At 44.3% G+C, this 25,524-nt stretch overlaps 1 protein-coding gene across 1 annotated transcript; it reads right to left on the bottom strand.

The window, feature by feature from the left end:
- Positions 1-439: 439 nt before the first annotated feature.
- Positions 440-6,949, bottom strand: LOC132404499 (granzyme K-like). The gene is made up of 5 exons (XM_059988653.1): positions 6,898-6,949; positions 4,738-4,890; positions 4,001-4,035; positions 1,901-2,170; positions 440-640 (listed from the first exon to the last, which is right to left on the bottom strand). The coding sequence occupies exons 1-5, from the start codon at positions 6,947-6,949 to the stop codon at positions 491-493; spliced, it is 660 nt and encodes a 219-aa protein (XP_059844636.1). The 3' UTR covers positions 440-490.
- Between the last annotated feature and the right edge of the window lie 18,575 nt (positions 6,950-25,524).

Here is a 25,524-nt window from a genome sequence, read left to right on the forward strand (position 1 = left end):
CTCATTCGATCATTGGTAGTGCAAGAGGAGCATTCAGTTCCAAAGTTAAATATTTACTTGATAGAACAAGGAACTTCACAGCACCAGGCAGCCCCTTCTGTCCATGAAGTTGCGACAACCTCTATAAAGCTACTCCACAATCAATCTGTGATATTTTAATGCAAATTCTGATTATCTCACAATCTAATTGCCTCCACTATCGACATCTCTCTGGTGCAAAGCAAGTCACTGCGGCTAGTCTAAAATGTCACCTACATGTGGTTCAGTTCACTTTCATAACTTACATCAGTGGACAGGAATTTCACAAGGCAAGGAATTTGATAATTATTGTTTTTTATAGCACTTTGCTGTAGCATTTTATACAAAACAGAAAAGGTAAGGATAGAGGCAAGCCGGCCCTCTAGGCCAATTAACTGAGCATCAGTGTACGTAAAGCAGAGTGAAGCAGGATTGTGATAACTCAGTACAGCTCTTCAGCATTCTTCAGCGGTCAACCAATTGTATCCCGAATCCAATCAATGTATTTCTTTGTTAGTAAAGTGTACACCGCAGGGATTTGGGGATATGGACATCCTTCTTTACCAAAGGACACAATCCCAGTATAAATTTTGTCACATATCAAAGGGCCACCTGAATCACCCTGGAAGAGAGAGAAAAAGATGAAGGTGACAATTGAGCAGAACTAGCTAAAGTGACAGACTGCAAACTGTCAGTTTGACATCACATCACAATTCATTATCCGTGCCCAGCTGTACGAGGAGGTGTGAGTTTACTTTAGGAGCAAATGTAGGTAACTGGACTCACAAAGAGTCTTTTCATGGAATGTTTCCCATGGCCTGGATTGAGTTTATTCCTAAATTAGCCATTGTGTAGAAAACCGTCAGCCATCTGCAATCTGTACTTCAGTTTGACTTCAAATTCTGGTGGAATGTGGAAGTTCAGAATGAAGCAGATGTCAAATGCTGGTGTAGCTGTCCCTCCACTCTGCCACTCAACTCTCCACTGAACCCAGCTCGTGCATCTGGCCAGATTGACTTTGTACCCGACCCCCTGCTTTTAAGCAAGACTTGCTAACACAAGAACAGTAACCTCCTTCACTGAATGGAGTCACTGGTCTGTGAAACAACTAAATAACGGGAAATGATCTATTAAATTTACTTTATTTTAACCTTTTTAATTATTTGCTATTATGTTCAGTTGTCTTGAAACAATTTTATCAAATATGCTTGTGTAGTTTTTAATCATCTCTGACATTTTTCAGTGTGAGCTGTTGAAGGCTGTCGGGATATTCATGGAGGCAAATCCTTAGGATCCAATTCCTGATTCTGCTCGGCGTCCCGAGCCTGGCCTGTCTCACAGGGCACCTCATGGGTACAGAGTGTCAGACAGACTGGTCCACTCTGTCCCAACTGGATGTTAGGATCAGACAGAGCACTAGATCTAGCATGATCCTTATTTTCAAATTGACACGATTTAGAATAAATTCTCTTTACATTTTAGACATGTCAATACGTTGCATTTCTCTGGATTGACTCTGTTATCTTGCATCTGCCCATTTCATCATCACACTGATGGTAGACAAAGTTTATTGGTAGAGAAATCATAGTCAGTTATGTTGACATCTAAATTCAGGGCCTAGATCTGAGATTCTAGAAAATGCAAGAATCATGGTTCCTCCATGATCAACACATCCCTAGGGTAACGCTGGACCACATTCTGAAGACATTTTAATGCAACTGAGTAGCCCTTCAGAAAGCAGGTAAGAGTCAGTCGCAATAACACTGAGGACGGGTGGAAAGTTTCAATCTATAGCAGGCACAAGTGAATCACTGGGGTTTTATACGTAATCCAATACCTTTATCGCAATGTTACTGATCCCACGGTTAGACATCACACTCACCTGACACGAATCTCCTCTGCCCTTGCTGTCACCAACACAGATCATGTCCTGGGTTATTTCAGGTGTATGATTGTAATAATCCATGCTGTTGCATGTTCGGTGATCAATTACCTCGACCTCCACCTCTTGAAGTGTGTCAGGGTAATTGTTTATTTTTGTTTTTCCCCATCCTGCCACGGTGCACCTTGTTCCAGATTTCATGTCGGTGATTCCTCCTTTGGGAAGGTTGAGCACATTCACATCCTGGTTGATTTTTGCATCAGTCTCGAGCTGTTGACACAAAAACATTGAATTCACATATTTGTGATCCTAAAAGTGAAGACTATCTTGAATGATCTGTTTAATCCTGAAGAGATTTGTTAGTTTATCTTGTTATGATCCCAGCTCCCTCCTTTTTGAGAATCGCAAGAGCACCTGTCGAAAAGGGGGGGGGGGGTCAGTAGACCCAGTAGGAGAGAGAGAGAGAGAGACGTGCCAAATTGCAGGTCCCACCAGTGATACAGAATAAAGACAACAACGACTATTGTCTCATGGAGACCACGTGAAAAGCCCTTGGGCAAGGTGGGCTGGTTGAGAGAGAGATTGCATCATCCCAACCTGATTGACACCTGCGACCCCATGAGGAAGTATAAAGGAGAGTCTCAGGGGGACAGCCCCTCAGACGCACCAAGAAGACACGAGAGTGGTCCCGCAGTAGCGGGAAGCCATTCTGAAGGAAGCCACGTGCGTTAGATTCCGGATTGGAATCTGTGGCTGGAATCACAGAAAACCGCTTTCAACTAACATCGGGGAGTGGAAACCAACGATCCCTCGATTTCACGTAAGATTCATCGAGACTCGGCAAGTTCTTTCTCTTCTCCCGCAATCTCTCTCTCTCTGTCGCCCCACGTAAAACCCAACGATTTTCAAAGGGCTGAGGCCTGCAGACTTTGAGTGACTTTTATATTTCCAACAGACAATCTATTAACCCCTAAACACCAGCAGAGCTCACTTCTTCATGATGATTATTACTATACCCGCGCTTTAGATTGAGTGTTGAGATGTGCACTATCTGAATGTTTGTATTAACCCTACTTTTGTGTCCCTTTATCAATAAAAACGTTTGAAAGTAGTGACATCAGACTTCAACGGACCTCTCTATCTTTGCTGGTAAGTTATCCAGTTATGGGATACATAACAATCTATTTAAATGTTTTGTTTTCCAGAATTAATTCTTTATTTTCAAATGATCAAAGTGACAGAGACTCAATTAAAAGTGACCAATAAAATTAAATATCAGTTACATTTCTTATGATGGAATCGATAGTTTGTCATGAAAATTGTGGTGTGGATGATGGTCATAAAGCACTGATCCTACTGTGAAGGTTCTTCACTCTAACTCTTTCTTTGTTAATGATGAAACTCCAATAAGTCAGACTTAGCAGCTGTCACACTTTTAATTAAAGTTTATATTTAATTTAGTTTAAAGACACAACAGGCCCTTCCAGCCCAATGAACCCAGCCACCCAATTATACCCATGTGATCAATTAACTTCCTAAACCTTTATACTTCAAGGACAAGGTTAACTGTGATAATGCCCAGGTTTTGACAGCTCAAGTTCAAGATCAATTTATTGCCATTCAATCGTACACATGTATTCAGCCAAACAAAACAACCTCCCTCCAGACCAAGGTCACAACACAGTACATATACTGTACCTCATACACATAATACATGAAGTAATAGGACCACAATTAAATTTACAAATAATAAGTTGCATAGTTAAAAAGTAAAGAGTACGCGCTACTGACACTTCATAACTGATGAGACCTGGGTGGTGGCAGGGAGTTCAGTCATGTTACAGCCTAGGGGAAGAAGCTGTTTCTCATCCTCACAGTTCTTGTCGTATTTCTATAGAACCGCCTGCCTGACAGAAGGGAATCAAGGAGACTGTTGGACGGATGGGAGGGATCATTGCCAATACTAATATTCTCCACAATCAATAATTCTCATCCAAGTCACAAAAGCCATTCAACAGTTGTTGTTCAGTAAAGTAAACATTGCTAATAACCAAATTAAAGATTTTAAACACTGCGTAAGAATGAGAAAAAAATTCATACTTGCAGCAGCATGATATCATCTTTCATGCAAATATCTAATCAGCCAATCATGTGACAGCAACTCAGTCCATAAAAGCCAGGCAGACATGGTAAAGAGATTCAATTGTTGTTCAGACTAAATATCAGAATGGGTAAGAAATGTGATCTAAGTGAATTTGACCGTGGAAAGGTTGTTGGTGCCAGATGGGATTGTTTGAGTATCTGCTCGTCTCCTGGGATTTTCGGGTAAAACATCCTCGAGCTTTTACAGAGAATGGTGTGATAAAGAAGAAAAAGCATCCAGTGAGTAGAAGTTCTGTCGGCAAAAACGCTTTGTTGGTGAGAGAGGGAAGATGAGAATGGCCAGACTGGTTCAAGCAGACAGGAAGTCGACAGTAACTCAAATAACCATGTGTTACAACAGTGGTGTTCAGAAGAGCATCTCTGAACTCACAGTATGTCAAACCTTGAAGTAGACGGGCTACAGCAGGAGAAGACCATGAACAGACACTCAGTGGCCACATTTAATAGCTACAGGAGGTACCTAATAATGTGGCCACTGAGTATATATCTGACCATTCAAACTGAAACTTGCTAATAAAGATAAATGCCAAAAATATGGTGATACACATATTAATGACGATGTGACAACAGTGTAAAAGGAATTATTTTATGAAAGCTTGGATTGGGAGCTAAGCACTTGTATGCTAATCACTAAATATTTTTTTCACTCATACACCACATAGCTTACATTTTACAGTGTGCTGCAGTTAGTACCCAGTTTGGTCTGATCAAAGCTCCTCCGCAATAGTGGACAACCGAACGGTTCCTGAAACGTAGCTGGAGAGATGCCATATAAGGTCTTGAATGCGGTTTGACTTCATGATCTCCAATAATTTCAGCTCCGGGATCTGCAATATTTAGAAGATACTGACATTTTATTTCACATTCATGTTTATTCACACACAGGTTGTGAACATCACTGACAATGCCAGCAATTATTAGCCATCTCTAATTGCCCCTGACAGGGATAACCCTAGAGTAGTTGTACCATGGCCTTGCAAAGCAATTCGATTGTACAAGAGTGTAAGAAGGTGCAGAGAGTAATGGACTCAGCCCAATATGGCACTGGATCGATTGCTGTAGAAAGCGGGGGGTGAGGGGAGGTAAAGATATGATTAGTGGTAGGTTTCCTTTACAGATGGTGTACATTGCGGAGGATAATGTGTTGGATGCAGAGGCTGATGGGCGAGTAGGCAAGGACAAGAGGGACTCTATCACTATTACGGCAGAGGGAAGATGGGGTGAGTGTAGATGTACAGGAAATGGAGGAGATTCGGGTGAGGGGAGCATCACTAGTAGAGGGAGAGAAACCCAAAACCGCATCCCGGAAATAGATGTGTCAAAGGTGTTAGAAGCAATCTGGGGATTAGAACATCTATATTTAACAAATGACTTTGGTTACAAGTGTCCGTATCTGAATATGCATTGTGGATTTAATTTGGAGAGCATCTCTGAACAATGGGTTCATAAAAGTCATGAATCCCGGACTAGACAATGGTGATAAAAATTCATTAAAATCAGATATCTGTGGTGTGCATGTAAATCAGGAGGTGTGAAGTTTGTACGTAGTTTCAAAGAAAGTATTGTTCATACATTGGAAATATAGAGTTGTCCTTTGATGTTAAACACATAAAATATTGAGCCCCATGTTGGGCCTGGAGATCTTTCGACCAAAAGCATCTCCGAATGATGCCTGCTGCACCTTGTTTTGTCGAATAAGGAAGCAGGGCATGGGGGTTAGGTAAAGATATAATTAATTAGTGGTAGGTTTCCTTTACAGATGGGGTACATTGCGGAAAATAATAGAGTCCCTCTTGTCTTTGTCTACTCGCCCATCAGCCTCTGCATCCAACACATTATCCTCCGCAAACCAGAGGGACTGAGGGAAGATGGGCTGAGCATAAATGTATGGGAAATGGAGGAAAGCATCAATAGTAGAGGGAGGAAAAACTCGTCTTTAAAGAAGGAGGATACATCTGCTTTCTTGGAATGGAAAGCCATTTTGTGGGTATAGATACATCCAAGGCAAAGAAACTGAGAAAGAGAAACTGCATTTTTTACAGGAGATAAGGTGGGAAGATGTATAATCTAGATAACCATGGAAATCAGTAGGTTTGGAGAAGATTTTGGTTGACAGTCTGCCTCCAGAGATGGAGACAGATGAATCAAGAAAAAGGAGGAAGGTGTCAAATGAACCAAGTGAATTTAAGGGGGGGGGGTGGAAGTTAGAGGCAAAGTTGATAATGTTGATAAGTGCAATGGTGATGAGGCAGCACAAATACAGTCATCAATGTAGTGAAGGAAGAGGTGAGGACTACAACCGGGGAAGGATTCAAACATAAACTGTTCGACAAAGCCTATGAAGAAGCAGGCATAACTTGGGCCCATGGCTACCACTTGGAATTCTACTCAACAGAATTAAATCCAACAACTTCTCATTAATCCTCAGTATAATAATAGTTAGATAAAAATTTAACATTGATTTGCAAGAAAAGTGATAGTAGAGTAAGGGGAAACAAGAAACAGCAGATGCCACGGGCTGGAGAAACAACAAGCTGACACTTCTACAATTTCCTTCCCTCCACAGATGCTGCTTGACATGTTGCTCATTGAAATTTTGTAACCACATTTTATATAGTTGTCCTCTCCAAATGAGAAATAAAATTACAAGGAAAAACAATGCAATAGAATCTATTTCCATATGTATAGAAGATAAATACTAATAGAGCTATCGCTGAAAATTTACATTGAATATCACAAATTATGTTTATGATATGCATCATAAATTAATCATAATTAAAAGAAAATCTTCCATGAACATAAGGTGTTTAAATATTCCTTATTTTGCTACTTACACGCCGGAGCTAGGAAGATGACAATGGACAAAACAAGCAGATTGTACATCATTGTTTCTTCTGTGATCACACCAAATTTTTGCTTAATTTATAATAAACTTAGAGGGAAGTGGTTTATTTATTTTAGTGACCCCCCCCCAACCACCAATAAACATGAAAATTTGCTGGTTTTTCTATTCTGAATCCATATCAGTTATGGAAAGTCACATGACAGGGTCAAAGCGAACCAGAAATTTTCAGCAAATATTGAGGGTTTCACTGAGGGTTTGCTTTTCATTTTGATGTCTATCTCCTGACATTTCATTGACTAACCTGATAACATGCAGGACATATTTGTTTAGATTCTATGCAAATGCATACTAAATGGTGTCTTAAAAGACCATTAAATTTGAGAAACATCATTTGAATATGCCACTTTATTGCATTTACAGTCAAATATTGACAAGCCAAGGCCAAATGATATTATTACACTATATTATGCCATTTAGATGGCATCCATTTGTTGAGAATAGTTGAGATAGTTGAAGATAGAACTTTTGGAATGAAAGGGACAATAACACCAGACATAAAAGATTTTGGTTCTTATGGATCAAATGCATCTTATGGATTTTGGGCTGCTGATCATGAAAATCATAATGAAATTTCCCTATCATGCACCATTTTTTTTTAAAATCACCTATATTTGCTATTTGAATTCATTATTCAAGACAGAATAACTGATGCCAAGATTAAGGATGACATTTTTGTTGGTCTACTAATCAAACAGGTCATCAATGACAGACAATTCGAAGAACTTCTAGTGGGACTAGAGAACATCCATGGAAATCACTCAAGAATGTTGGCAACTACAGAGCACCAAACTACAAATAGCTGGTTGACAACGTGCTTCAAGCATACAGAACCATGAAGTGCAACATGTCACTAATGATTCATTTTCAGCATTCCCATTTATACTTCTTCTCTGCAAATCCTGGTGCTGTCAGTGACGAATGCAGTGAGTTTTCACCAGGTCATTGAGAAATGGTATCAGGGCAACTGGCTGATTATTGTTGGACACTTCAGCGAGAAGCCTCAGACACTAAATGCAAATGAAAAACATCAACAAAACACTTTCAGCTTAGTTAACTATTACAAAGCATCAGCACCATTATGCAATTAAATGCATTATATTCAATAAAAGTTAATTTCTTGTTTCTCCAAATTCCTACGTTATACAAGTAGTCTAAAATTATATCATGTCAGGCTTCAAGCAGCCTATCATAAGCAAAAATAAATTCTGAGGAGACAAAACTTTTGAAACAATTTGTGATCCAGTGTAATTGGACCGATGTCAATGAATAGTTATAACATGGAATTTCTTCAGATTTCTTGTTTCTGACTAACATCCAGCATCAGATCCTGGAATTTGTACCCTTGTGGAGAGAATCAGGATCTAAACTGATAAAATCCAGTTCATATAATCATTCACTGGTAAATCAACCTGGGGTCAGTAAACCAGAGCAATGAAATGAAGGGTTCTCCTGTTGGCGGTGTCAACTTTTGGAAGAGATGTTAAACTAAAACTCTTATAAGCTTCCCAAGTAGATATAAAAATGACAAAGTCCTTATTCAGAGAAGAATAGCAGAATTTATTTGGTGTCTGAGCAATACTATGAAACACTTTGGAACATCTTTAATTTGAAATATGAAAGACACATGCAAATTCTTTTTTGCTATCATTCCAAAAACGTCTGTAGCCCAGGTGAGTTTAGAAGGATTAGAGATAATCTAATAAAGCTGGATAAACTGATAAATGGATTAAGTGAGAAGGACAGAATGTGACTATCGTTAGAAAAACTGCGATTTATTGTTAATTCCTAATTGCAAATTACAAATCTACCCTGTCAGTGGCCTGGACTCCCAAGCAGGCCCAAACAGGTAATGATGGCAGATCACTTTTGCTTGAAGGACATTAGTGAACCAGAATGGTTTCTGATCGAGATTTAACAACTTCATGGTCACCAGAGCTGAAGGCAACTGTCATTTTACAATAACTTTAGCAGCGTAAACTCTCTAGCTGCCAGGATGGGATTCAGACTCATGCCTCCAATCAATAATAAACTCTATGAATTGTAGTCCACCAACTGAAATGTAAGCTATTATATCCTTACGACTGTGGTAGGCAAGGTCTGGGAATAGAAGCTTTGAAACTTTATATTATTAAAGGATGAAAAATATCTTTTCAATCTGATTATAAATTGCTGAAATACAGTGAAGCCATTTCACACATCCAGACTATCATTTTGTTGACAGCTGCCTTCTCCTCAGCACAGTCCCAGTACTATTTGAATGATCTCACAAAATGTGCAGAAATGATCTTGACACCAGTTCTGAATGATACCAGATTGTTTCCACATCACCATCTGCCTTCTGTTATCTTTTCAGTTTTCTGCTCTTCTTACTATCTAATATGATATTTTCAGATCCTCTTTAAAAGTCAATGGCTTCCTACAATTTTCTCGTGACCATGACCCTTGCACAGAATATAGAGCAGAATAGCAAAGTCCTTCAGTCCACTAAGTCTGTGCTGTTCATGGTGCCAATTTACACTGTACATCTGCTTTAAGCTGTCCACTTCTCTTCATTGTCTGCCTGTTCATGTGTCTGTCCAAATGGCTCTGAAACATTGCTATAATATCTACTCCCATCACCTCCCTGGGAGAGTGTTCCAGGAACATACTGTGATGTTGAAAAAGACTTGCCTCATATATCTCCTTTAAACTCCTTCCTTTAAACTTTAGACTCTTTAATACTCTCCAGTTGGCATTACCTCCAATTGGATTGTGTTCACAAAACATCCAGGCCTTGGATTTCCCAATAATCTGATCTGAAAGGAGTATACATATTCTTTCTGAAGAAAGCAAAGGAGATGGTCAGCATGATGGAATAAAACATACTCCACTGGCAATGCAAGTCATTATCCCAACCTGCAGGTTTTCCTGGTTTAGCTTAGCATGTATAAACCTTTATGAAAATGGACAGTTTTATCTATGGAGACTAAGGAAAATGAAATTCTCTTTTACTTGAACAGTGGTGTCTTTTATACTCTGAATGCAAGCATCAGTGGTAACTGGTAACAAATGGTTGCAGTGGTAACAAACTGCAACTTTCGCTCTTTCTCTTTCTCTCCATTTCCCTCTTCTTTCTTCACCTCCCTTTCTCTCTCTCACTCTTTATATCACTCTGCTTTTAATCTCCCCCCTCTTGTTTTCTCCCTTTCTCTCTCTCTCTGCCTCCCTCTCTCACACATTCATTCTCTCCCTATCTTTCTCTCTCTCTTCATCTCTGGATCCACTCCATCTGTCTGACTCATCCTCACTCTCTCTCTCTCATACACACACACCGACATGGTCTTAAAACAAGAAAGAAGGGTAGATTTTCAAAAATTAATGAGTGAAGTCAAAAGTTTTAGAGCTTGGCTGTGGAACACATTGACAATATTGGGGGAGTGAGTAAACACGCAGTGTACAACGAAACACTCAGAGAATTAAGTAGAATTTTCATTTCCCCAAATGTTGACTGATTTGCTGAGCATTTTGGCATTTTTCTGCCGCAGAGCAACTCCAAAATGGAAGTGATAATGTTTCAGAATGGAAATCAGCAGATTAGTAAAGAAATATCTGATCAGAAAAATGTATCACTATTGAACCCAGCACCAAGGAAGCAAACAGTTCAAACAATTGCTAGTGTGAAGGATGGAATTCAAGATCAGGGATAGAGATCACAACAGGGACTAAAGACAATGGCATCAATTATCCATATTGAATTGGAGGAAATTTCCATTTACCCTTTACTGACTAATGTGTGGCCAGTTTGACAAATTTAGGGATACCGGAGGGTTCGGCTGGGGTGGTAGTGAGGTAATACATATATCTGAACCGTTTGCTTTAATTGTTGCAAGCAAAGGGTGGTGTGTGGATCAAAATTAAAGACAGCCCCGAAAATATATTCTTCAGGCACTTCAAACGTTGTACAGTACAACAGGTCATAAGAATTTAAGCAAACGGAAGTGGGAGCTGGACATTCGGCCCATCAAACCTGCCTGCCCTACCAGTTAATGTCATTATGAGTGATCTTCCACAGGTTTCACCTCCTCTCTTTGGTCAAACGGTTATAGCTCTCAATTCCTTGATCTTTCAAAAAATGTATCTACTTCCTATCTAAATCCTCCCCGATGCTCTGACCTCAGTGAATGAATGGAAACAAGTCGGAGCCTATCCAGCTCGAAAATGGAAGAAAGTAACTGGACAACCAAGCTGCAGCAAGAATTTTAACAGCTCCACATAGATCAGGAAAGATGAGGAGGGTTGGCTTACCACACTTCCTGTCACATAGGGTTTCATCTGTTACACGGCTGGGAGACGTTTGGTATTGTGGCAGAGTCACCAATATTTCCAACAGAATGAAGGTTCCACTCCAGGATGCACAGTCCACATCCTCACAAGCAAAACTGTAGAATTATGACCCATAGATTTTCATCCCATATCACGTTAAGTCTTCAAATTCAAACATAGCATGTTAACACTTCCACCTCATCCCTGAGTATACAAAATATAATATATATACAAAATATAATGTATAATAATAATTGTGATTTGCTTATTAGCAATATCTTGTGATGCTTTTTGAAATAGAAACGTTAAACATGCTATGTTTGACTGTGCTAAGGTGAAGGCAGCTGTCAACAAAATGATAGTCTGGATGAGTGAAATGGCTCCACTGTATTTAAGCACTTTAAAGATACTTTTCATCCTTTAATAATATAAAGTTTTAATACTTCAATACCCTGACCTGATCTACCACAGCAGTAAAGATATATAGTAGCTATAAAGAACGTGCTATGGCTTTACCCAACTTCTGTTTATACTATTGGGCAGCTAAAATTCGTTGTCTTACATTCTGGTGCTTTTTTTTAATAACCAGTCTGATTGTCCTAAATGGGTGGCAATGGATTTGAACTCCACTAAGGATCTCGCTATTCCTGCATTGCTTGGATCTGCACTCCCTTGTCGCTTGCCTAGATTAATTGTTAATCCTCTTATTAGAAATACTCTGAGAATATGTGCCCAGTTTAGAAAATTTAATGGTCTTCATGGTTTCTCTCTTTCTAGTCCTATCATGCATAATCATCTTTTCTTACCTTCTATGCAAGATTCAACATTTCATGATTGGTATAGAAAGGGCATTAGGTATTTTGAAGATCTTTTCATTGATAATCGTTTTGCAACTTTCCAACAAATTTCTGCAAAGTTCAATCTACTTCTTTAGATACCTTCAAATTAGACATTTCATTAATCCTTTATTATCCAATTTTCCTGCGATGCCCAAGAAAAACTTTATGGACCTGTTTCTTTCTATTAATCCATTGGGCAAAGGCTTAATATCTTTTATTTGTGATAATTTAGTGACCCTAAGGTGTGCCCCCTTTGATCAAATTAGAATTGCTTGGGAGCATGATTTAAATATTTTTTTATCTGATGCGGTTTGGGACTCAATTCTCAAGTCAGTTAATTCAACCTCTCTATGTGCTCGCCACTGTCTTTTACAGTTTAAGGTTGTACATAGGGCCCACATGTCCAAAACTAAATTGACCCAATTTTATCCTGACATTAGTCCTGTTTGTGACAAGTGTAAAGGTGGTGAGGCTCCTCTTATCCATACGTACTAGGATAGGCCCATAAAACCTTAATTCTTAATTTCCACATAAAACCTAATCCTCTGATTGCTCTTTTTGGTACCTTGGGTAAGGCAGATATACATTTGAGTCTGACTAAATGTCAAATATTATCTTTTGCCTCTCCTTTGGTTAGACACTTAATTCTTCTTAGGTGGAGAGATGTTGCCCCACCCACCCATGCCCAATGACTTAATGATATTATTTCCTGTTTAGACCTTGAAAAAATTCACTACTCACTTCTCAACTCGGACATAAAGTTTGAAAAGGTGTGGGGATCTCTTCTTGAATACTTTCACAACTCCTCTTGAGATTAAGTTTATTTTCTTTAATCCCTTACTTCCAGCTTGTTTTTTCTTTCTGTAAGTTCTGTGTTTTTTTGTTTGAAGTTTCATTTTAGTTTTGGCAGTAGGCATTATTATTCTTTATTATTATTTATATTTACAGTTTTGGGGGTTTGAATGCTCCGATCAATGTTTTTTCCGTCTTGTAATGGTTGGCCTGGAGTTTTTTTTCCCGTGGGAGGGAGGGGAGGATACTATCTTTAAATGATTTTATTCTGGGTGCTATTTCCTTACAATTTTGAAATATTTAAATGATATGTCTATTTTGCACTGTATTAATCTTCATTTTGCTGTTGGGGTTTTTGCTTGTAGAAATGCATAAAAAATCAATAAAAAAAAGATATAGTAGCCAGCATTTCAGTTGGTGGACTACAATTCTTAGAGTTTGTTATTGATTGGAGGCATGAGTCTGAATCCCATCCTGGCAGCTGGAGAGTTTATGCTGCTAAAGTTATCATAAAATGATAGTTGCCTTCAGCATAATGTTGAGGTTGGCTCACATATAGAGAAAGCTTGCAGACAGTGTGAAAGGGAGGATGGGCAGGTGATAGAGAAGAGACGCACACAGAACGATGGTTTGAGATGTGTCTATTTTAATGTGAGGAGTATCATGATTAAAGCGGATGAGCTTAGAGAGTAAATCAGAACTTAAAGCTATGAAGTTGTGGCCATTACAGACACTTGGATGGTGCAGGGGCAGGAATGGCTGCCTCAAGTGCCAGTGTTTAGATGTTTCAGAAAGGATAGGGAGGGAGGCAAAAGAGATGGAGGCGTGGCAGTTGATTAGAGATAGTGTCACAGTTACAGAAAAGGAGGAAGACATGGATGGGCTGACTACGGAGTCTCTCTGGGTGGAAGTTAGGATTAGGAAAGGGTCAATAACTCTACTGGGTGTTTTTTATAGACCACCCAATAGTAACAGAATCATCGAGGAGCAGAAAGGGAGGCAAATTCTGTAAAGGAGTAATAATGACAGGGTTGTTGTGACGGGAGATTTTAATTTCCCAAATGTTGATTGGCATTTCCCCAGAGTGAGTGGTTTGGATGGGATGGAGCTTGTTAGGTGTGTTCAAGAAGGTTTCTGTCATGGTCTGGTCCGTAGTGTCCACGTTCCGGTTCATGGTCCAGTCTGTGGACACCAGACTCCGGGTCTTCTGGCTGTCCCTTGTTTCATTTGGGCTTAATCATAGGCATCTGACTCTCATGTTGGGACTGGAATATAGGTGTCCCTAGGTTCGAGTGTGATTGCTGGTTTGTCTTGTCAGTATCCTGTCCTCGCCTCTGTTGGGTAAGCCAGGCCGTCTTTGCTGTTACCCTGAGGCTGGACTGGTCCCTTCCCTTCCCCTTCTTTCTGCAACCCCCACCTGAAGCCTTGCCGGCAACCTCACCTGTGTCCTCACCTGTATCGTTATTAAGTTCAGCCACCGGAGTGAGACCGGAGCATTGCCATGCCAACAGATGGAACTATCTATCTCTGTCTCTTTCTGTCCCTCTGTTCCCAAGGAGGGGTCCTGACTGTAAAGTCCCAGCCCTACATCCTGTCCCCAAGGAGGGGTCCTGACTCTGTAAAGCCCCGGCCCTACGTCCTGTTCCTAAAGAGGGGTCCTGACTCTGTGTAAAGCCCCGGCCCTACATCCTGTCCCCAAGGAGGGGTCCTGACTCTATAAAGCCCTGGCCCTACATCCTGTCCCCAAGGAGGGGTCCTGACTCTATAAAGCCCTGGCCCTACATCCTGTCCCCAAGGAGGGGTCCTGACTCTATAAAGCCCTGGCCCTACATCCTGTCCCCAAGGAGGGGTCCTGACTCTGTAAAGCCCCGGCCCTACGTCCTGTTCCTAAGGAGGGGTCCTGGTTCTGTGTTCCGTGTATGAGTCCTGGCCCTATGTCCTGTGCCCAAGGAGGGGTACTGGCTCTGTGTAAAGCCCTGGCCCTACATCCTGTCCCCAAGGAGGGGTCCTGACTCTGTAAAGCCCCGGCCCTACATCCTGTCCCCAAGGAGGGGTCCTGGCTCTGTGTTCTGTTGTTCCCAGTCCGAGTCCAAGCCCGGTCTCGTCTGCATTAAACACCTGCTTTGTTGTGATGCCTAACTCAGCTATCATAGTCCGCAACTGCAAAGGGCAGCGTTCAGCAGCTTCGTGGTCAACACCAGCTTGCTCACCGCACCCAGCTAAGTTGTGAAGTCTGTGACGATTAACAAACTTAGAAAACCATCCCCTACTTGCATTAAAGCTAACAATATCACTTGACACTTCCTCACTAGCCTCTGAACAAAGGTGACCACACTTTATTTTTTCTTCTTATTAATGATATATTGCTTAGCTTTGTTAATCAATTATTTGCTATTTTAATTCGTTATTGTACATAATGACATATTGACTTGTTATTTTTTGTTAATCTTCAATAATAATTAATAAAAAAGATTTAAAAATGAAATTGCCAAAGCTTTCACATGAAGGTGATTGGAACTGAGTGTTGTTTTTTTCTTTATTTCATGCTCAATGTACAAACTCAACATTTTCTCCATTTTTGTCATAATCAGGTTACGCACTTTCATAACAATCTTTGAAGACACTTGTGATGAATCAATCACTGCAGTTTATATTTTCTCAGCATTTTTCTTTACCTTTCTGATCATGACTCACCCAGGTCGAGGTAGCATCCCAGAGTTGTGTTACCTTCACCTGACATGGCCCTGTTTATAGTTTCCAACTTTTTTTCAAGTGTTAGAGCGGTTCTGTGCTGCCTGGCTGGTGGCCCAGGACTTGACATAGGACACTTAGGAGGCATAGTTAAATATTTCAAGCACAAAATCAGTGCACTGTAGCGAATAACAACAAAAGTTTAAGAGCGCAAGATCGCCCATCCACACGCTGTCAAAACCAATGTGAGACTGGCAGGAGTGAGATGTGAGGTGTGCACACGAGACTTGTGTTGGCGGGAAAGCTGTGCTTCTCGTCCCAACAGCCTCACACAACTGAGTTTTGGGCTCATATAAGGAGAAGTTGGTAGAAATAGGTTCGATGCTTAACTGTGAATCCGCATTGTCTAAAGATGCATATAATGAAGATAGAGTATATTGGGAAATGAACCTGGTCAGGTATCAGGTCTTTGAGTGGGAGAGTATTTTGGAGGTAGTGATCAGAGTTCTATTTCCTTTACCACAGCATTGGAGAGGGATAGGAACAGACAAGTTAGGGAAATATTTAATTGGAGTAAGGGGAAATATGAGGCTATATGGCAGGAACTTGGAAGCATAAATTAGGAACAGATGTTCTCAGGGAAATGTACGGAAGAAATGTAGCAAATGTACCGGGGATATTTGTGTGGGGTTCTGCGTCGATACATTCCAATGAGACATGGAAAGGATGGTAGGGTACAGGAACCGTGGTGCACAAACACTGTTGTAAATCTAGTCAAGAAGTAAAGAAGAGCTTATGAAACACTAAAAGAACTAGGTAATGATAGGAATATAGATTATAGGGCTAGCAGGAAGGAGTTTAAGTTTGAAATTAGGAGAGCCAGTAGGGGACATGAAAAGGCCTTGGTGGACATTAAGGAAAACCCCAATGCATTCTACAAGCATGTGAAGAGCAAGAGGATAAGACATGAGAGAATAGGACCAAACAAGTGTGACAGTGGAAAAGTGTGTATGGAATTCGAGGAGATAGCAGAGGTGCTTAATGAATACTTTTCTTCAGTATTCACTACAGAAAAGGATCTTGGCGATTGTAGGAATGACTGGCAGCAGACGGGAATGCTTGAGAATATAGATATTAAGGAAGAGGATGTGCTGGAGCTTTTGGAAAGCATCAAGTTGGATAAGGCACTGGGACCTGATGGGATGTATGCCACGCTATTGTGGGAAGTGAGGGAGGAGATTGCTGAGCCTCTGGCGATGATCTTTGCATCATCAGTGAGGACGGGAGAGGTTCTGGAGGATTGGAGGGTTGGGGATGTTATTCCCTTATTCAAGAAAGGGAGTAGGGATAGCCCAGGAAATTATAGACAAATGAGTCTTACTTCAGTGGTTGGTAAGTTGATGAACATTTGGAGAGGCTTAATATATTTAGGAATAGTCAGCATGGCTTCGTCAAAGGCAGGACGTGCCTTACAAGCCTGATTGAATTTTTGGAGGATGTGACTAAAGACATTGATGAAGGTAGAGCTGTAGATGTAGTGTAGATGGATTTTAGCAAGGCATTTGATAAGGTATCCCATGCAAGGGTATTTGAGAAAGTAAGGAGGTATGGGATCCAAGGGGACATTGCTTTGTGGATTCAGAACTGGCTTGTCCACAGAAGGCAAAGAGTGGTTGTAGACGGGTCATATTCTGCATGGAGGCCGGTGACCAGTGATGTGCCTCAGGGATCTGTTCTGGGACCCCTTCTCTTCGTGATTTTTATAAATGACCTGGATGAGGAAGCAGAGGGATAGGTTAGTAAATTTGCTGATGACATAGGGTTGGGGCTTTTGTAGATAGTGTGGAGGGGTGTCAGAGGTTACAGCGGGATATTGATAGGATGCAAAGCTGGGCTGAGAAGTGGCAGGTGGAATTCAGCCCAAATAAGTATGAGGTGGTTCATTTTGGTAGGTCAAATATGATGGCAGAAGATAGCATTAATGGCAAGACTCTTGGCAGTGTGGAGGATCTGAGAGATCTTGTCCATATCGATAGGACACTCATAGCTGCTGAACAGGTTGACAGTGTTGTTAAGTAGGTGTATGGTATGTTGGCCGTTATCAGCCATGGGATTGAGCTCAAGAGCCGTGAGGTAATGTTACAGTTATATAAGACCTTGGTCAGACCCCACTTGGAGTAGTGTGTTCAGTTCTGGTCACCTCACTACAGAAAGGATGTGGATACTATAGAGAGAGTGCAAAGGAGATTTACAAGGATGGAGGGAATAGGTTATGAGAATAGGTTGAGTGTATTGGCCTTTTCTCCTTAGAGTGATGGAGGATGAGAGGTGACCTGATAGAGGTGTATAAGATGATGAGGGTCATTGATCATGTGGATAGCCAGAGGCTTTTTCCCAGGGCTGAAATAGTTAACATGGTGGGGCATCGTTTTAAGGTGCTTGGAAATAGGTATGAAGGGGGTGTCAGGGGTACGTTTTTCCACTCAGAGAGTGGTGGGTGTGTGGAATGCACAGCTGGTGGTGGTGGTGGTGGAATCAGACACAATAACGTCTTTTAAAAGCCTCTCAGATAAGTAGATGGAGCTTAGAGAAATAGAGGGCTATGTGCTACTGAAATTCTAGGCAGTCTCTCGAGTAGGTTACATGGTCGGTACAACATTGTGGGCTGAGGGCCTGTAATATGCTGTAAATTTCTATGTTCTATGTTCTATGTAGAACCGTCATAATTTCACTTTAGCATGCTATTCACAGGTTTCTGTCACACTCTCCGTGTCTTCTACCTTTGCGTTTCCTGTGAGAATGTTTCCATCAACTGTGGTCAGGTCTGGTGTGGTCGGCTAATGTTCATCTCTGAGGATCTCTGTACATTTGAGCAACAGGAAGGTGGTTTAACCACAGTCCTGTGTTTCCAGTGGCTGCCTCGCCGAGTCTGCACACAGACACAAGTGTTACACGTTAAAAGTACCATCTGTGGTCTCATCCACCCCTAACAGTTGGCATATTTCCTTCATCACTTTCCCTGTGAAATGTGCTCCCTGATCTGAGTCCAGCTGGACTGGGGTTCCCCACCTTGGGAAGATTTCCTGAACTGGAATCCATGCGGTAGAATCCATCCTTGTTGGGAAAGCCACTACCCACCGGGTGAAGTGATCGGGAATTACTAGACTGTAGCTATTCCCCCTGCTTTTGGGTCGGGGTCCCAAGAAGTCAATCTGGATGTTTCCCCAGGGTCCCTTTGGCTGTGACTGATTTGCCAGCTGTAGATTTATGCCCTTACCAGAGTTATGGAGGGCACATTTGAAACAATGGTGGCAGAATTTCTCAACAGCCCGCCCATCCCGGGCCACCACCAGTCCTGCCACAGGGTCGGAATCATGTTCTGCCTTCCCTGATGCATCACCCTATGATATAATTCCAGTCGTATCTCCCTGACACATGGTAGTACTGCGAATCCTTCCTCCCCGTGCGCCCAGCTCCTCTCTGGTCCCTCCTTTTGCACCCTTTCTCCTCCATGTCTCCTTCTCTTCTGCCTCCACCTCTTTATAGAATTTGACTAAACCAGCTTCTGTCATTTCTTCCTGCAGGTTTGCAGTTTCAATTGGCTGTTGTTCCTTCTTCTCAGTGATGTCTGCCCACTCGATTGCTCTCTGCTCCTGACTCTCCCCTTTCTGGTCAGCTTTCACTTTGACGACTGCCACCTCTGCTGGCAGACTCACTGCTTCCAGCGGTTTTTGTATTAGGTGTCCGTGCCGAATACCTGGCCTTCTGCTATCTGTGACTGCTCTCTGCCTCCCCCCATCTTCAGCAGTCAGCAGGGGCGTGTCCCGACAGGCACATAGTTCACCACATTCACCCCTCCTTCATTTGAAAAAGTCCTCATGTGGCGAAGTTTCTTACAAGTCAAGTCTATCAGGTGGTCGAATCTGTCGCTGTGATCTACGTAGCACCGGCTGTGACCGCATAGATGCCAGCAACATCGGTGATTGCACAGGGGACGGGGGTTGCGCGTGTTCTTGCCCACTAGGCGCCGGTGATCTCTCATGCATGTGCGAGGCGCCTGGTATAAATGCGTACGAAACGCCCGGTATACAAGTGTCGTGAGGAGTCTGTGCAGGGCCTGGTGAGCACGGTGTCAACTCTGGTGCAGGGTTCATAGTTACCGGAGAGCCTTCAGGGTAGTGGTCTGCTGCACCTGCGGGTGCCAGGTCGCGGATGGAGACCGTGTCCTCCCGCCCATCAGGTAAGACCACGTAAGCATACTGGGGGTTCGCATGTAGAAGGTGAACCCTCTCCACCAGCGGGGAGTATTTATTGCTCCTCACATGTTTCCGGAGCAGCACAGGCCCCGGGGACGTCAGCCAAACTGGTAGGGTGGTCCCAGTGACAGACTTCCTGGGAAAAGAGAATAGGCGTTCGTGAGGGGTGGCATTGGTGGACGTACATAACAGAGAGCGGATCGAGTGCAGTGCCTCAGGGAGGACCTCCTGCCATCGAGAGACTGGCAACCCTTTTGACTTAAGGGCTAAAAGTGTGGCCTTCCACACAGTGGCATTCTCCCGCTCCACCTGGCCATTACCCCGGGGATTATAACTCGTGGTCCGACTGGTAGCAATGCCCCTAGCTAGCAAGTACTGGCGCAGCTCCTCACTCATAAAGGAGGACCCTCTAGCACTGTGGGTATAGCAGGGATACCCGAACAGAGTGAAGAGCTGGCGCAGGGCTTTTATGACAGACGTGGCAGTGGTATCGGGGCAGGGGATGGCAAAGGGGAACCGTGAGAATTCGTCGATAACACTGAGAAAATAGACATTGTGGTCAGTGGAGGGAAGGGGGCCCTTAAAGTCAACACTCAGGCGTTCAAAAGGGCGGATGGCCTTGACAAGTTGTGCCGTGTCAGGACGGTAGAAGTGCGGTTTGCACTCGGCGCAAATTTGGCAGTCCCTGGTCATCGTCCTGATGTCCTCCAGGGAGTATGGCAGGTTCCGAGCTTTCACAAAATGGTAAAATCGGGCGACCCCTGGATGGCAAAGTTGTGCATGAAGGGCGTACAGCTGGTCGAGCTGTGCGCTAGCACACGTTCCCCGGGATAGGGCATCAGGGGGCTCATTGAGTCTGCCAGGCCGGTACAGGATATCATAGGTGTAGGTGGAGAGTTCTATCCTCCACCGCAAAATCTTATCATTTTTGATCTTGCCCCGCTGTTGGTTGCTGAACAGGAACGCAACCGAGCGCTGGTCGGTCAGCAGGGTGAACCTTTTGCCAGCAAGATAGTGCCTCCAGTGCCTAACAGCCTCCACTATGGCCTGGGCTTCTTTCTCCACCGCGGAGTGCCGAATTTCGGAGCCTTGGAGTGTGCGAGAAAAGAATGCTACTGGTCTGCCTTCCTGATTGAGGGTAGCAGCCAGAGCGAAATCGGAGGCATCACACTCCACTTGGAAGGGAGCGGTCTCGTCCACTGCATGCATCGTAGCTTTGGCAATGTCCGCTTTAATGCAGTTGAAGGCTGCGCAGGCCTCAGCAGAGAGGGGAAACGAGGTAGACTTGACCAGGGGGCGAGCCTTGTCTGCGTAATGGGGGACCCATTGGGTGTAATAGGAAAAAAAACCCAGGCACCGTCTGAGGGCCTTGAGAGTGGTGGGAAGAGGGAGTTCTAACATGGGGCGCATACGTTCGGGATCAGGGCCAATAACCCCGTTTTCCACGACATACCCAAGTATAGCAAGGCGGGTGGTACCAAACACACACTTGTCCCTGTTATAAGTAAGGTTCAGAGCTGCGGCCACTTGGAGAAATCGTTGGAGGTTGGCGTCGTGATCTGGCCTGTCGTGACCACAGATGGTGATGTTATCCAGATAGGGAAATGTGGCCTGCAGTTGGTACTGGTCCACCATCCGGTCCATTTCCCTCTGGAAGACAGAGACACCATTCGTGACACCAAAAGGGACGCGCAGGAAGTGATAGAGCCTGCCGCCCGCCTCGAAGGCGGTGTAGGGGCGGTCCTCTGGGCAGATGGGGAGCTGGTGATAAGCGGATTTCAGATCTATTGTCGAGTACACCTTATACTGAGCAATCTGGTTGACCATATCCGCGATGCGGGGTAGGGGGTATGCGTCAAGCTGCGTAAACCTATTGATGGTTTGACTATAGTCCACCACCATCCTATCTTTCTGCCCAGTCCGAACAACAACTACCTGGGCCCTCCAAGGGCTTGAGCTTGGCTCAATGATCCCCTCCCTGAGCAGCCGCTGCACCTCCGACTGAATGAAGGCCCTGTCCCCTGCGCTGTACCTCCTGCTTTTAGTTGCCACAGGTTTACAGTCGGGGGTCAGGTTGGCGAACAGCAGTGGGGGAGGGACCTTGAGAGTGGAGAGGCTGCAAGTGTCGGTAGCGCAGCTGTCGGCCTGGTGCTGGATGGGATGTGTGTGTGCGTGTGTGTGTGTGGTCAGAAGCAGGGTATGTGACGAAGTCCCACAAAACTGAGGATTCCGGACAGTGAGTGGTGGGAGGGGCCCATCATATACCATAGTCACACTTTCGAGATGGCTCTGGAAGTCCAGCCCCAATAGCACAGGTGCGCACAGATTAGGCATGACCAGCAGCTCAAAGTCCTGATATTCTGTGCCTTGCACCACCAATGTCGCTACACAACCCGCCCGGATGTCTGTGGACTGCGACCCAGAGGCCAAATGGAACCTCCGACTGACCGGCCGCGTTGCGAGTCCGCAGCGTTGCACTGTGTCCGGGTGAATAAAACTCCCAGTGTTGCCCGTGTCAAACAGGCATCTAGTCCAGTGCCCCTCCACCCGGATGTCCATCATGGACCTTGCAAGCTGGTGTCGGGCGCTTTGGTTGAGGGTTACAGTGGCCAGAGTTGAATCACCATCGGGGTACCTGGTAAGCATCGGAGGGTTGGGGGCGGGGCGTGCTGACGTCGACAAAGATGGCCGCCCACATCCGGGCATGCAAGATGGCGGCCCCCACGTTTCACCCGCAGCGCTGCACCCCGCTCGAGGTTGAGACTTACAGACCTTGGCGAAGTGGCCTCGCTTTCCGCAGCTGGAGCAGGTCGCTTCTCGCGCTGGACAGCGTTGTCGAGGATGTTTCTTTTGGCCACAGAAATAACACACGGGCTTCTGACGGGCCACCACCGTGGTCAGGGTCTGGGAGCTCGTGGAATCGCGACTGGCAGCGGCGTTGGCGAACTCGCTCCCGGGAGCCGGCGGTGGCGGGGTCTGAGGTGTCCACGGAACCGGCGGGGAATCGCGCGACTGGACAGCGTCAGCGTTATGCAGCGCAGCCTCTAGAGCATTGGCCGTCTCGATCGCCGAGCTTAAGGTAAGGTCTGAGTTTTCCAGCAGCTGCTGGCGCATGTACACTGACCTCAGTCCCGTCACAAAGGCGTCTCGCACTAGCAGCTCTGCATGCTGTTCTGCCGTGAGCGTCTTGCAGTCGCAAGGTCGGACGAGTGTCTGTAGTGCTCGGAGAAACACAGCGCACGATTCGCCAGGCCGCTGTTGCCGGGTAGCTAAACGATGTCTTGCGTAGACGGTGTTCACCGGCCGCAGGTACTGTCTTTTGAGGGCGTCCAGTGCCCCATCGTAGGTCGGCAGGTCCTGGATAATGGAGTAAACTTTGGAGGAGACCCTCGAGAGTAGGATTCTGTGCATAACGGCGGGTTCAGTCGCATGAAGCTCCGCCAAGTACGATTGGAAGCATGCAAGCCAGTGTTCAAAAGTGAGAGCTGCGTCAGGGTCTTGAGGGTCCAAATCCAACCGGTCCGGATGCAAAACGGGTTCCATGTTTTAAAACTTCCAGTCAATAAAATTGATGCACCATCAATAACTCACACTGAGACGTAAGGCGAGATATCGGCTTTTATTGACTGGAAGAAGGAACCAGGAGTGAGTGTCTATCATACAATGTCTTGGAGACTGAGGCCGAGCGTCAGGCAGCAGATCTCCTTTATACAGGGGCCTGTGGGAGGAGCCACAGGAGCAGTCAGCAGGGGCGTGTCCCGACAGGCACATAGTTCACCACAGTGTCCGTGCCGAATACCCGGCCTTCTGCTATCTGTGACTGCTCTCTGCCTCCCCCCGTCTTCAGGAGCTCTATGGGGTATGGGGTGTGTGTAGTCTGAGTTGTCCCACACTACAACTGGTTCATTTACTTGCTCTGACCACGCGGAGCAGTCTGAAGTTCCTAGGCAGCAGGGAAGTCTTTCTGCAACGGGTGTCTGTTTGAATAATAGGCCTCTGGCCTTCTTGTATCCCCATGGACCTGCAGCACAACTGTGTCGAAGTGCCCTCCCTCGTTGCTGCAGTACAGGGGAAAGGGGCGAGCCACATCGGGAAATACTCGCTCAGGTGTAGAGACCAGGGCTTTCCTGATATCTGTAAAAGCCCTTTTCTCATCTGGCTCCCAACTCACTTCCTCCAGAGGGGGCTTCCCTCCTTTAATCAAGGCCTAGATCAGGTGCTGTAGTGCTGAGATCCCTAGAATGAAATTACGACAGTAATTAAATAGACCCGTTACTTTCCTCACTCCCTTCATGTTTACTGGGCGGGGCAGGAGTCTGTTTGCTGAGTCTCTGTCACCTGACCCTGGGAAATGGTGTAGCCTAGATACTGTACAGTTTCCTATCTGAGCCTTGTGTGAACTGATTTTAAACCCCCCTCATCTTGCAGTATCTGTAAAACACTGGCTATTGCCTCTAAATGACCTGCTTAATCTTCCAAAGCCATTAGTAGATCATCTGTTGGTCGACCGTATGGCATTAGAATACCTTATGAAAAATGGCTGGGCTATTGTGGAAACCCTGGTGGTCTGGTCCACGTATACTGCTCCAGGGTGGAGGCAAATCATTCTTGAGACTCAGGTGCCGAGGGAGCCTGCAAAATCCATTACCAATTCCAGGACTGAAAAAATCTGTATGTTGTGGGGACAAGCGTTTGAGGATTGTTGCAGGTCTTGCCACAACGGGATGCAACCTGCAGTCTTGTAGTAGTTGCCGCAGTCTCTCTGAGTTCCCCAGGTGTTTTAGTTCCTTCACTACACCCGAACATCCGCAGGTCACCAGCGCAGGCAGTGGGGGCCATCTCCACATCTTTTACTGACCCAGGCGGCGTCTTCACCGTTCTAGGATCTGATCGACGGTCAGTTTGGTCAGACTGGGTGCTGATGGGGTGAGAGATTGTGTGTCTGCTGTGACATTCACTTGTTCCTCTTTCCTCTTTTTTTGGACACTGCCTTCAACCGTGTATGTCCGTATCAGTCACATCTGTAGCATATGAACTCCTTTACCCTCCCACATCTACTCGAACAGTTCCATGCTCCGTGAGCTGGCCACCGGTAAACAGAACACATCACAGTAGCTGCATCTACTATAGCTGCTTTACAATTTCTCTTGCACTTTCTTCGGTCTATCTCACAGGCCCACAAAACTATCACAGAGTAGGTCAACCTCACTGTTATCCCAAAATCACTGTTATCGCTGTTATCCTGCTTTCAAGAAGGAGCTAGATAGATATCTGATGGATAGGGGAATCAAGCGATATGGGGACAAGGCAGGGACTGGGTATTGATAGTGAATGATCAGCCATGATCTCAGAATGGCGGTGCAGACTCGAGGGGCAGAATGGTCTACTTCTGCACCTACTGTCTATTGTCTATTGTCTATTGTCTGTTGAAATCTAAACCTTCCTGGTGGGCTGAGCTCAGGTCTTCCATCAGCATTTTTGGGTCGTCTCTCCCTGGATTATCCAATCCTGAATATTCCTCATACACTCAGTATTTATGTTCTGCATTATCCATGGGTTCAGTGGTTTGAATGGCGCACGACTGTGCAAGCATTGTGGTGGTTGACTAGTGAGAACAGCGGGAAGAGTTAAAAAGCGAGCAGAGTTTAAAAGGTGACGGCTATTTCTTCAGTGGTT

Source organism: Hypanus sabinus, chromosome 14 (genome assembly GCF_030144855.1).
Source record: "Hypanus sabinus isolate sHypSab1 chromosome 14, sHypSab1.hap1, whole genome shotgun sequence".
Taxonomy (NCBI): domain Eukaryota; kingdom Metazoa; phylum Chordata; class Chondrichthyes; order Myliobatiformes; family Dasyatidae; genus Hypanus; species Hypanus sabinus.